The sequence below is a fragment of the Tauraco erythrolophus genome, chromosome Z (genome assembly GCF_009769465.1).
Source record: "Tauraco erythrolophus isolate bTauEry1 chromosome Z, bTauEry1.pri, whole genome shotgun sequence".
NCBI lineage: Eukaryota > Metazoa > Chordata > Aves > Musophagiformes > Musophagidae > Tauraco > Tauraco erythrolophus.
The window spans coordinates 40,935,499-40,949,548 of NC_141496.1; the positions used below are offsets into that span (position 1 = coordinate 40,935,499).

A 14,050-nucleotide genomic window follows, 5' to 3' on the forward strand; every position below is an offset into this window, starting at 1 on the left:
GTGTTGAGACAATGCTACTGTCTTGGTCCTTGATGGAGGTACTTCAAAATAGGTTTGCAGCACCCAGCCACACTAGGATGAAAACTCATGCACTGCCAATGCCAATCTCACACCCATTCTAACAAAAAAGGGCTTCAGTCTTGAAGACTGTCATCTCAGCAACTTTTCATAGACAATCAGCTGTCTTACAGCTGGAATAAGGTAAACATGGATCCTTAAGACAGCTGAGCATCTCTCTTATTTATATTTTTAATAGTTCAACTATTGTTTGAAATTTTGGCCATTACACGTACATCAAAATTTTCAAAGCAGCTTTCCTTTTGTATGCCATATGGAAGTACGTATACAGTATCTGGTGAAGTTATTATGCTCTTAAAGCTTCATGATTACCAGGCCATAATTTTGAAAAGCAGATTTCTAAAAATCAGAGGAGAAAATCTGATATTTCTAGGTACTTATGGCCTCTGCATTTCCATCTTCTACAGCAAGGACTTAATACCATATAATCTGAAGACAGAGGTTCTGGCTATAACCATATAGTCACCTTCTACTGCTTCACATCTCCCATTCATGTTAGGAGAGATTTCCAAAATGATAAAAGGTAAAATGTAGCCTTTACAGATTAACTCAACTTTCATTATCCTCATTTTTTAAATTCCTGCTTGCTAAATCAAGCGCAACCATGTAGTAAAATATGTTCAACTTTATAATCAGGAAGATTTATTCCCCTTTGTTTCATTTCTATTCTCTACTCTCTGTTCTTTGGTTTTGAACCTTCTTCCTATTCTTGTGGCTTTTTCCTTTCCAAATTGCCTCCTCATTTAGCATCTGACAATGGCACTTTTGGACTGCTGCCCACTTAACTATGCTTCCTGGTATATTACACCTGGATTTTCATGTGGTGGATCTGCAGTTCAAACACACAAAGAAGAACCATTATGTTTGAGCTGTTGTACACAAATGCCACTATGTATTTATCTAAAACTGCACTGGACTTTGCTGCTGACTTATCAGAGTACACGTGGGAGAAATATGTGTCTCTCTTGCTGCCATCCATTACCACGATGACTTACTTCATCACTCATTTGTCTAGATTTTTTTCTTCCCATTTACTGTAACTGTCTTTTAGTTGGATACATTTGCCTGAGTTTTTGGAGAATGTGTCTTGTTTTTGTTTTCCACTATTAACTGAAATCTCTCCAGGACCCTTACTGTTATCCTTACATTCATCGTATTTGCAATTTCTCTCAGTCTTACATATCTGTCTTTTTCTCCTTCTGCTCTTTTCCAAACATCTAAATCTCTTATTTGCTCTGATATATAACTGGCTTAATAAGTACTTTCAAAAAGCAATGCAGTCAGGAAAAACACCAGAGCTGGCAGCCAGAGGAGCTCGGAAGGTTACCCAGTGTGGTGATACGGGAGATGCGAGGCTGGAATTCCATCTAAGTGAAGCTGAAGAGGAAAATCCAATTGAGGGACAACTGAGGAAAGCTCTGCTTGCAGTTCAGGAAAGGCTACAAAGCTTGGAATTGAGCTTCTTGTAAAGAGTACATTTCTAGCATCCATTAATCCAAAAAGGTCAAGAGACATTGTTTTGTGTAGAATGTGTAGAGAAAAATAACTAATTCAGGATATCCTCAAAAGACTCACCAAGTTACAAGTAAACTATTCAGGAGACAGGCACACTATGTCTGCAATTCCATTTCTGACTCTTTGTAAGAAGAAGCTAAAATCACAGTTGGCAACAGTTCTGAAATGCAACAGTAATCCATAAATACTCCTTAATTTTCATGTCATTGCAGAATTAAGCTACTTCCAGCTCACACAGATCTTACCAGGTGTGCTAAATTGATGTCATTATAAGCCATCAGGAAATACCCACAGAGACCTGTAGCAACATTCAGAAGTTTTGTTAAACAGCTGTGTGTTATAATTGATTTGTATTATTTAAAACAGCTAAAGCAAGTTATCACCGGATGTAGAAAAGGGATGACTGAAGACTCCAGGGAGATTTAACTCAGAAGAAAGCCAATCATAGGAACTTCATTTGAGCATTTTAAGGTTATTACTAGAGGAAGTGCAATTAAATCATCACCATTTATCAATTATCATTATAAAATACTATCATATTAATTTATTTATAAGAAGTTAACTAGTTGACTTCTGCTTTTTGCAAGAAAAATAATCTAGTCAGTAAAAATATGTGAAGATGCATTCTCTGAAAATAAGCGAGACTTTCCACAATAATCAAAAGTAACTAAAAAAGTTCAAATTTTACCTAAAATTTTTTTTTGGCAATGTAACTGCCCAAAAGCTAAATGCTTTGGAGCTTAGGCAATGTCTCAGTTCCCGATCTCAGATATAGTTTACCATAGACAGTATAAGCCAAAATACAGTTGTAGCAAAAATGTGCACAGGCATGGCACCTACATTTCATAAAATACATGGAATATAAGTGTACATATATATATGTGTGTATATATATATGTTTATGTATATTTAATATATGTGTATATATATATAAGGAATATTAGTTTAAGATCCTGGATTTGGGAGGAAAAAAAAGGCAGTAGGGCTTTCTTTTCTAATCTGCTAACTATTAAATCAAAGTATAAAAATCAGCCTCAGTTAAAAGTTAAGTAACATTATGCATGGACAGTGGTAAGCTCAATTTTCCTTCTCAATAGTGGGCTGCTTGTAGAATTTAAAATTTCTATCTGTTTTGGAGCAAAATCCTAAACGTTTTCTCTCTGCTGTTCACGTGTACTGAGAGTTCAAGCCTGATTTGGTGAGTTTGCCCAGTGACTTGCATTATACGATCTGTGTCCCTGCAGGCAAAGCCTAACCCAAATAACAAAATGGGTCAGCAGAAAAGCAGAAAGGGAAGAGAAAACTGTATTTTAGTTCAGAACCTTGATTCATTTGAGGGAGAAAAAATACTCTTTTTCTTGTAGACCTAACTCTTGTTTTGATCTGAGCCTTGCAGGCTAGTGCTTACAGTATGCTTTTATCATCTTTCCTAATTCCTTTGTGAATACTCTGATTTTTACTGCTGTTTTATATTTGGACTGGCATATGCATCTCTCAGTTTACAAGGGGAAGCGTTTGTTGCACCAGCAGTTGCTGTCACCGAAAATACGATAGTGTTCACATTGCTAATTGTACTGGTGCTTTTCTCTGCCCTGACTCACCTCCAGAAATGTACACTTCCACAGACCATGCTTTCCTTTGTCTTCTCATCACTTGACTGAATGACTATAAGCAAATGCACCCTCACTGCCCGGTGCCTTTCTACTTTCTTCGAAAATTAAAACTGCAGACCTCTTAAAGCTGCTTTCCCGGAGGCTCTCTCTTGCAGCCATGTGGGAAAGTAAACTTCCAATCCAGGAATGCAGCTGGGGCCTTTGGACCAAGTTCGATATGATGTAAGGCAGGTTAACCTCACTGAAGTCAGTGGAATTCAATGGCCTTGAGCCACAGGTACAGGGTCTTCAGGAAGAAGGTGCATATACGAATGGCATACAAAAAAAAAAAGTGAAGTAATTCCAAACTATGTAGTGGGATTGCTGCAGAATCTTAACTTCTCTGGCTTCTGCTACCTGCCAGCAGTTTCACTATTGTGCTATCAGCCTGACATATAGTCTATATTATTCTAGGGTAAACAGTTTAACTTAGTTTGTATCTCCTTATTTAATGGAAAGTCACCTTAATGTTATGTTTAATACTATTTTGCTGCTATAACTTTGCTGATTTCTCCAAAATGTGTTTCCTTACATCTCAGTTTGTGTTTGTCACTGGACTCACATTGGCTGAACCACTTCTAGAGAGGTGTCACAGCAACAACAGGTTCAGCACTCCACACATTTTACAACCCATAAAAACTGTTTCTGCAAGCCTTTTGTATTGTACGTGTCTCTAGTTATTAGATGCAGGACAGTTTTACTTTACTGTTCCTTAAGAGGTGAAAATAATCTCTGGGTGACAGTGATCTGGTTTTCCTTTTGGCTTCCCCCACTTTGATTTTACAGATTCCAAACATATTGTTGATGCTTTAATCTCAGTAGTACTGCATTTTGATTTATTACCTATACAGAGCTGTAGGTTCTTGCAGTGCCTTGCAGATGAATAGAAAGAGAATGCTTTCTACAGAGGAGCTTGAACATTGCTTCAGGCCACAGTATCATATGAGCATAGAGAAGGGCACACCACATCTGGAAGTGTACATAGCAGATTCTCCTGCACATTTTTGCAGGTGGGAATATAAACTATCCACAAGCCAGAACAGCTCAGCTGGGAAATACCAGAGATGTCAGCCCTAAAGGATACCTAGCATCCAACTGTGGGGTTACTGGTGTGTCTACTAGCAATGCAAGAAGGTCGATGCAGTGAAGGCAAAGTTAATTCAATCGTCTGCCTCTCTACGCAGAAACAATCATGATTCAGCTACAGATCTAAAACTTCACCTACAAATCACAAAACTTCACTGGAAAATCTGAACTGCAATACTTTCTTGTGCAGAAATCAGTTGTCTGCTACCATATTACATTCTTTTATTAAAACCTAATTTTCTGGTCCTCACTCTGCAGTAGACAGGTAACTAACACTTTATTCAAAAGCATGTATTACGAGAATTTGCAAACTCATAACTGGAATTCAGACATGCACAGCAAACATCAGAAAACCAATACTTGCTAGCTTCTCAGGGAGCTATTATAATATAAATAATAGTCCGTGGCTGCAAAAACATGAACACTGCTTCTGTTCCCATGATTGAATACCATCTACAAATAGGAATCCTGTAATTAAGTTATATTAGTTGAATTGTGAAACACCTGTGGAACTCAGCTGAGGTTACATCTCTGTTGTGCCAGCTGCTGCAGTAAGAGACCTAGGTACCTGCAAATGGCTAAAATCAAGAAGTCAGGGAAGGAAAGGGGAGGAAGAAAGGACACAGGGGTATCTTTGTCTGATGATACAATCTCACACCTGGAGAGTCTCTATTCTTTGTCCAAACCTGCACCGGAGGCCCGGAGCTGAGAGAAGAAATCAGATCAACCAACTCCCTCTGAACCATATCTCTTACTCTTCCTTGAACAAGTCTGACTGTTTTCAAGACAGCCATCATTGCGAGTCTGGGAACGGTTGCTGAAATGATCTGGTGACTTTGAAACCAATTTATAAATAAAAGTGATGTGAACAGCTCTAAAAGAAGGCAGTGATATCGCAGTTTACTAATCTGCTTCCTCTTGTAAAACATGGCATTCACTAACTACTGGTTCTTAAGCACATCAGTTGGCAATAACTTATTATTTGATTGAGAGACCAATTTTCTCTCCTTCAATCCTAAGGACTGCAAGTCTATTTAAAATTGAAAATTGCACAGTCTTTTTTGGTAATTTGATTAATAGACAATCTGTCAAATGTTACACTAGTATATTTTACTTACATAAACACGTCTACTCTTGTATTTACCCAAAACTATGAGTACTCAGAAATTGCCTGAGGTTTTCAGGATTGGCTTTAGAAAAGTATTTTAAACGAGAGATACTGTCACATTAAGTCTTACATGGCAAATACCTATATATCCTTCAAAATCCAGGGCTAAAATTACTGTTGGTAACTGGCTCAGCACAATCTCAGTTAGACTTTTATATATTTTACTGGTGTCCAGGAGGGTAATAAGGCCATTGAGGATTCAGACATATATTGCATTCATCAGTTTTGTAAAGCACCAGTGGTTTCTCACCTGCTGTGTAATAGTGTCCCAGGGCCCCTCGAGCAGACGAGCCTGGTAGCATGCATGAACACTTTTCCATATTTCATCCAGAGTTAAAGGTCTTCCATCTGTGAGGGGGAGAACAACCATCCACAGTCAAAGCTCTTAAGCATGCTATATCTTTAATAAAGAATAGCGAAAGTACATCTGACAATACTGATTATCTGGAAGCAGATGGAAAAAATAACAGCAAAACGTGACTGAGCCACTTCTGGCCCCATAACTCCAAAAGAGGGTTGCTCAAATCCTGACTGAAAGTGCATATAAAACGGTCTTAAATTTCTTGTTCAGCTTTCTTCTCTGTCACCTGAGAGTAACAACTTACTGTTCTAGTTGTAAGGTGTGAAGTTAAACTAATTTTGTAAAACAATGCCTGGCTAAGATAAATGTAAAACCACAAAATAATATAATAAACAGGTATCTCACAGAAATATACGCAATTCATAGTGAGAGAGTGGAAAAAATCTAAGGAATGAAACTGTAGACAAAAGTTTATTGCATTTTGGTAACCCACATGCCCATAATTTTTTCTTGAGCTGCATTTATATAGCATTGTTGCATCAGGTTTTTACTTGTAATGTTAGAGTTATGCCAAGATATTAGTGTCAACCACCTAGCAAATAAGCATGTCAGTTTTTCCTGAATATTTGGGTTTGGCAAACAGCAGTAGAATATTTTGATATACTTTCAATAAGTAGCTTCATGTCGGCATTTATTAGGTGTCAGAAACCATTATCCTGTGATAAATAGTTTTATTCTACTGACATTTTCATGTCTGTTAAATGAACGAGATTTATTCACCCAATTAACATTTGAATGCCATGTTTAGATATAAGTTAAAACCAGCTGCCTGTGCAGCCTCTGTTTTATCTTTTTGTCTGCATATATTCATAAAAAAAGCACCAAGTTCTGAACTTACATAAGTGCCATATAGCAGAAGCAGGTGGCAAACAAAGTATCTGAGGAGGTAACAGAACGTTAACTAGCTCTACTGTGCCATCCTCACAAACATGAAACTTTTTAGACCTTCATGACCCCTGTCTTGTTATGGCAGATATCACAGCTGTGCTGGAGATGGTCTAACATTTACTAAGAAATTTGTTACAAGAGCATAAGTTAACTGTAGAAGGATGTATTTATGCTCAGATCATCTGTATGCAGGTAATACGAGATGCTATGCATACTTGCAATTTTCTGTTTTCTATTCAACTGCAAAGACAATTCAGAGAAAATCCAAATGTAAAATCTAGAACAACGCACATTCTAATGCAAAATTCTATTTGTCACTCTAGATTTTGTTCTGTACGCCTTTCTTTGTATCTGTGAATTCTTATAGTAACACAAGCAAATTCAGATTGTACACATGGAATGGATTACTCTAACTGTTAATCTCATTTACAGAAACGATCAAATATGCCTGAAGTATTAATTATATTATAGTTAAAATAGAGTTTTGTCTTTACCTCATGCATTTTATTAGTTCATGTATGAGAAGCAGTATATCTTCCATCATATTCCAGTATAGATTTATTTTCATTTCAGAGAAAAATACAAATACATACAAACTGAAAGTTTCACTTCCCATTGGAGTGAGATCACAGACAGCAAAATACTTCAATAGTTAATATAGAGTAATTGCAATGCTTCACATAAGAACAAAAATTGATCTGGGCATTCTGATTATGCACTTATATATTGAAATATGCTTGGATTTAGATTTCCCTAAACTTTGAATTTTCTGCACTATTTTAATATATTTCACTAAGCTTTAAATGAGTCTGAAGTAAGTGTGTTTTTTACACTGAGTAAGCTTTTGTAGATGCTCCCAAGTATTGTGTTCCTGTAAATTCTTATTTAACTGACTAGCTCAGTTTTCTAGAAGATGGGAGGCCAGATGCAGCAGGAAAGTATAAGTTAGCAACACTGAAAATGGACGTGAGGTCCTACATAGCTGAGAACTGCAAGATCCTTGCAAAAGGAGAGGGGTGGATGGGCAGCTTCCCCATCCTCTTTTGTGGAAGACCTGAAAAGTCCACTGAAAGAGTTGTCTCTCTCAATACAATAAAATAAAATAAATCAATAAAGAAAAGCCTAACTACACTAAGATCTTAAAATTACTGATAGAAGAACCTATTTCACGCAATCTGGCTGGAGGTGTGTCGTATATTTTAAAACTCCTCAGTTTGTGTGGTCATCTGCTTAGCATGATATAACTGAATCCGTTCTATTCGCAAGCTCTCAGATTTGCCAATAACACATCTCTGTATTCTTCGAGCACTTTCAGGCTTTTTCCAGGGCTGCCAGCGTTCCCATGTTTAGCAGCCCTGTTACACATTCTTGTGACCCACTGAGACCTCGAATATCCAGCTGGGCTGACAGAGCAGTCTGTAATTGTTGCTGCTAGCAACAAGGGGCCACTGTGGCACCTGCTGAGCCAAGCAGCCTCTCTGCTTCTTGTCTCATTCTTTCTTGTGAGGGAGCTGAACTCAAACCATTCAGCCAGAAAAAGAAGGCAACAGCAGCACCAAGCCAAGAGAAGTGGCAGAAGAGGGAGGCAGAGGCTTGAGATTCACCTAGCAGTACATTTACTCATCGTCCACCCACGACGACACAGCTGCTGAGGTGCTCGCAGCTTGTCCCAAGTCTTATCCCAAGTATAGCTGGGAGCTGGTCTGCAGACAGGAGTGGAAGTTTGTGGTAACATGCATGTTTTGTATAACTCATCTCACTAAATAATTGCAGAGAATGAAAGGAAACAGCTGCTTGTGGGTCATGCCAGATTTACTGCACCTTTGTCTTAAGCTCCGTGCCTGTAATGCCACCAGTCTGGCACATGACACATCGTCAGCTCACCAGTACTAACCTGGGTTCTGCGAAATACAAACTCTCATACAATTCACCTTACATCTACCCAGCAAGAAAGGCCTAAAGAGCCTTGTGGGGAGAAGGGAGATGCAGGATGGGAGTCAAGAGCTCCTAAGTATGTGTTCTGTCTCTGCCATTAACTAACTAGGGGTTCAAATCAACCAGTTAGTCTGCCTTAACAGTCAGGCAAGAGCAATGATAGCCTTTCCATTACAAACTCAGATTTTTATTATTTAAACTGTCTAGACTATAACAAACTTTTCTGAAAAAAGCTTCTCAATGGTCCACTTGGGGTTAACTCATTTATGTCGCCACAAATAAGAAATAGTTAAAAAGCAGGCGGCTGAGTGCCCCCTCAGAGCAGAAGGTGTGGCATTAAGATGACATACGAGTTGTGGCTCCCAGCTGGCTTGGCACCTTCATTTCTGGAAAGAGCAGAAATTCTTTAGGCATACAAATTTCATGTACATTTTCAGGGAAAAATTTCAGGCTTCCTGAGTTGCTGTATTCTGTTTTCTTGATGTTTACCGAGGGCTTTTAATAATTTCTCAGATTTCTAATTAAAGGTTATTTGACACTTTTGGTGAAATAGGGCACAAACTGTTTTGAGGCTTTGTTCTGGCACACTTTCCAAAGAAATATTAGGTTTTGTACTCTTAAGAAACTATTGCCACAAAAGAAAAAACACCCTTACAGCTTAGAAGAATATCTGATTACGCAAATTATTCAATTTTGTTTATGTCCAAAGCCATGATAAAACCAGTTCATATGGGACATGGTCTTAAGAGAAGCTATTTTTCTGAGAAAGGACATAGTAGTTCCACGCTTCTGAGTTCAGGGAGTAAGTCCATATTCCGGAAAGTGCATCAGTCAGGCCCAGTACAGTTATAAATACAGAAAGTCAGGCCTTCAGGGTTGGAGGAAGTTACATTATCTTACAAGCTCCCTCTCTCTAACCACTGATTAGCAAGTTTTTTATTGGCAGAGATCTATCCATATGTCAGACAGCTAGATGTATTTTGAGCAGGTCACCTTGAAAACCCCATTTCTTCTCTCTTTTCTAGGGGCGTTAGGCTGCAGTCCTTACTGACTCCCATTAGTCCTGATCCTTTTTTTCAGTGCTTAGCCAGCATTCACGATTCTTCCTGTACCTTTGTAGGAAAAGAAGTGTGAGACGAGCCATTATGTTCTTGACATGAAGGGCGATTCCTGAATGATACCTGTGTCCACCTGTGATTATGTTGCTGCTACCTCACTGTCAGTGCAAGAGGTTTTTGAATGTACGGCTTCAGATGATGACAGCTCAGGAAAAGACCGAAGTTCCTCGACATCTTAAAGACTCAGAAAAGGGGAAGATACTCTGCTGATTAAAGATAGCTTACTGGACCTAGCCCAGCCCATCTGGCTGATGCCAGCATTGAAGAGGAAGGCTAATTGCCTATACCATCTGTCTTTAAGAGGGCTAATCGCTGACATCAGATATCAGCAGGGGTTTTTGCATTTCTTCAACTACCTATTTGGTAATCTCAGAAGCCAGAGAAAGAAAGAAGGGCTCCCATTTCTGAAAGGTATGGCATGCATAACACTAGATTTTAAAGAAATGACATGTAGTTCTCTGAGACTCTGAGGTATTGAGGACCACTGCCTTGAGCTCCGGACATAGACTGGGATTTCAGTAGGTCTGAATTCAGGAATATAAGCCACATGAGAAGTATCATGGTGTGGCGAAAAAAATGTTTCTTATGTATATATATGTAGCCTGAAAATATCTTCTTGTATCCTATAATGTTCTCAAACATCTTTCCAGTCATCATGCTTAATGATTATTTTCAGTTGAAGTATTTACCCGTGCACAAAACAAGATCTTCCCTGTAAACCCATCCCCAAAGACTACCAAAAAGTTTAGATGTCTCTTAAAATGCTGTAGTTCTGTTGCAATTAAAATTTCAAACCCTTATCTTGCACTACCTTACATATCAAACATCATCTCGCCAAAAAAAAAAAGGCTAAAGATGAATTCCAGAAAATAAGTTATTTCATCCGATCTAGACAGCAGCAAGGATAAGGATACAATGCACCCCTTCTGCAAGAAGAACTGATCTGTAATGTTTGAGCACAATTGCCAGCAGAGAGGAGTGGAAACTGCATGTCCTCACTGATGCAAGCTCCTGAAGATGCCATCCATGCAGAAGATGACAGGAAAATCTTCCCAGCAACTCTACTGGAAGCCTTTTTCCTAGGAGGGACTGTGAAAGACCAAGTCAGTGAAAACTGGACTCACACAAGATGGGAAAAAGGCAGGGTTTAATTGTTGAAGAAAAGTATTTAAAGAGTCTATTTGGAAGAGTGCAGATTTGGACAGGCTGGCACCAGTTGCTACTATAACACACAAAATGAGGAAATTAATATTGCAAAACAAGCAAAACCACTTAGTCAGGTTGAACAGAAGAATTATTATTTCCTAGGCAGGCCTCGAGGTGTAATGGCCACTTAATATACTGCCAGAGAGGAAGCACAGTTTTGAATTCAAACTCTTTGCCCTGCTGCTGGGGAAGGCAAGACGGGGCAAAGCTGTGGCAAGACTGAAGGATTATAGCTCACCTTCACCTACTGCAACAAGCTCTTATTATTAACATGAAGATCAGTATGGACAGGATTGAAGGGAAACCATGAACAGCTCACAAGACTTGCAAGGAACAGATTCTGTTACTTAATCTGCAAATAATGGTAGGAATTTAGACTGGGAAATTAATGTAGGTCTCAAAAGATTCTTCCCCGATTATTTCAGATGAGGAATGCAGTGAATATTACTAGATGTCTGAGAAAAGAGGTGAGGAGCTTATCACATACAGACTATTACCTCAAAGGGAAAAAATCTCAGGGCATTACCTAGAGTTTGCCTCATACTAGGTTCAGAATAAGACAAAAGATATTTTGCTCAGATATCTCAAGCGATTTTGAGTGACTGTCATCTGCACATTCCTGAAAACCCCATGTTGGCACCTTCAGACAGCATGGCACAGGCAGGCAAATAACTTGCAGGGATGACAGAATTTTTCATTTTCAAAAGTAAGCTATCCATGATTAAAATCAGGAGAATACTAGCTGAAAACATTACACGGAAAGCACTTACTGCTAGCATTTTGTATCCTTCTCTCTTCAAGAGTCAGAGAATGTTAAATGTTAGCAGAGAATGTTAAATGATGAAGATCACTCAGGTGACTTTAGGAATTATCTAAAAAAAGGCCTTGTTTTCCATTGTGAAAGGTTCCCAAGAAGTGTTTTAAAACACAACTGTACTTGTAGGAACAACTACAGTTTTGTACTGCAAGGGGAGCTGTTGGCACATAATACCACGCTTGTGCATTAGATCATCCACTAGCTTCTGTAATATCCACTTCCAGCTATAAGGAGTCATGTTTCAACACCTCCGATTCCCTGATGCTGACAAGCTAAACAACTTGTTTTGTCTCTGGGAGCTCTTCTCTGGTGATTAACTGCTTATGGTGAATACTAATTATACGAAAGTACAGTACAGTAGAAATAGTGTCCTATTTCCTCTACCTGCAGCATCTCCATACTCTTCTGCAGAGACAGTCCACTATTAATTCAGCTAAAACCAAGAAGATGACATTTTTCAGGACCACAAATAGGTTAATCTGTCTCTTACAGCAAAACTTTCTTCATCTTCCTGTCTGCACACTAAGTTTAAAGGCAAAACACTGCACATTCGTAAATGCCTGTAATAATTCTAGAAATAAATTTGCAGCAGGATGTGTGCAAATGAGTTCTGTTGGTGGTAAAGGCAGAGCAATGTCCCCAATTCCCCACATCCCAGTTTGAAAATTTACCCCAAATTATCCATTCCTGAAACTGCACCTCAGACTAAAATCTTTCCACCAGGGAGTCTATGAGAATTTGTTCTTCAATTTTAAATCTAAAGTGCCTTTTAAAATGCTAACACTGCAAAATTAGAAACCATTAAACAATATAAGGCAGAGAGTGATTAAATCTACCGAACACATTCAAAGCAGCTTAAGCTACTTTTTAATTAAAAAGGAAAAGATTTCACTGGCAACATTCAGACATCTTTATCTAGATAAAGTTGGGAGATTATTTAAAACACAAAAGATGCTGATGCTACCATGCAGGAGACTGAATGAAATATCTTGAAGATTTCTATCCCTCCGCCCTAAGTACATAGTCTTTGGGCAGAGAGGAACAGAGAACAGCCAGTGCTGCAGTGTGATCACTCTATGTTTGCTGATTAAATAAGTGACACTAACAGCGGCCTTGGAGGGAGGCTGTGTGTTCCTCCTTCCTTCCTGACAGGATGGTGAGTGAAATCACAGTGGCTATAGCAATTGAGTAATGGGTAACAAGATGTACATATCAGGGAGGAAAGAAGGTCAGCTAGTGTTTCAGGAGCCAGTTTTAATAGATGCAAAAAGGCAACACTTTATTGGTCTTTTTTTGGTTTTTTTTAAGCAGCAAATTTAAATAGAAAACTGCACACACTTTTAAAAGTACATTTAGACTCCAGGCTTGTGGTTCAAATTCAGGTTCCAAAGAAACAGACACAGTTCTGCTGAAGCACTGCAATTACGTCCACTTATTTGGTAGCCAAATTCAAACCTGCAGCTTTAAGTTTTTGTATTCCTTTAATGAAAAGAACAAGAAAAATGACCAGCAGTTTTAGTCAACCACAGGCAAGATGCCAGGAGCCAAAGATCAGCCTCCTTCAGGCTGAGATGATATCATCTGCTCCAAGCTCCTGAAGCTCTATGTCGGGATTATTACAAAATTTACTGGTGAACAGCCTCATCTCTTACTTTCTTATTACATACAGTCATTCCTCAATTTCATACAAAATCTGTGGTTCTAGCATTTATTGCATCCAACCTTTTTATTCTTCCCTTTGTCTAATAGAATATTGGTCTTACCTAAAAAGCATGCCCTAAAATAAAGCACAGGTACTTGGTAGCTGCTGGAGTACAAGACGTGATATTCATAGCGAATCACTTCTTCTGTTGCACAAACTCCAGCTACTTGAGAATCATCCAAAGACTCCTAAAACAACAAACAGGAACACAGTAATACATCAACTTTTGTACTTGTATCAAGGGAAAAGTAATTACTACTATTGTAATAAATTCAGTAAATACACAGAACAGAAATAATGGCAATCACCCCTTTCACAGCACTACTCATTTGAATTCCCAAAGGAATTTTTCAATAACAGCAAGAAAATCACCAAAGTCCAAAACCTTCAAAGGCATCTGACAGACTTACTTCCACAGACTGTGAACTATGTGTAAGCATTTGCAGAATTGGGGTCTTTCTAAGCGCAGGCTGCTTTTGTAAGCAAAAGACAGAAGCTCTCTAAAATCTTTATGGCACAATAAC

At 38.5% G+C, this 14,050-nt stretch overlaps 1 protein-coding gene across 1 annotated transcript in view; it reads right to left on the reverse strand.

Annotated features, from left to right (window-relative positions):
• The window catches only part of ATG10 (autophagy related 10), an 84,955-nt gene that overhangs the window by 15,322 nt on the left and 55,583 nt on the right, over positions 1-14,050 (reverse strand). Inside the window, exons 3-4 of the mRNA XM_086629846.1 lie at positions 13,588-13,714; positions 5,750-5,847 (exon numbers count right to left, since the gene is read on the reverse strand). Coding sequence (XP_086485972.1) covers positions 5,750-5,847; positions 13,588-13,714 — 225 coding nt within the window. The remainder of the gene's footprint in view (positions 1-5,749; positions 5,848-13,587; positions 13,715-14,050) is intronic.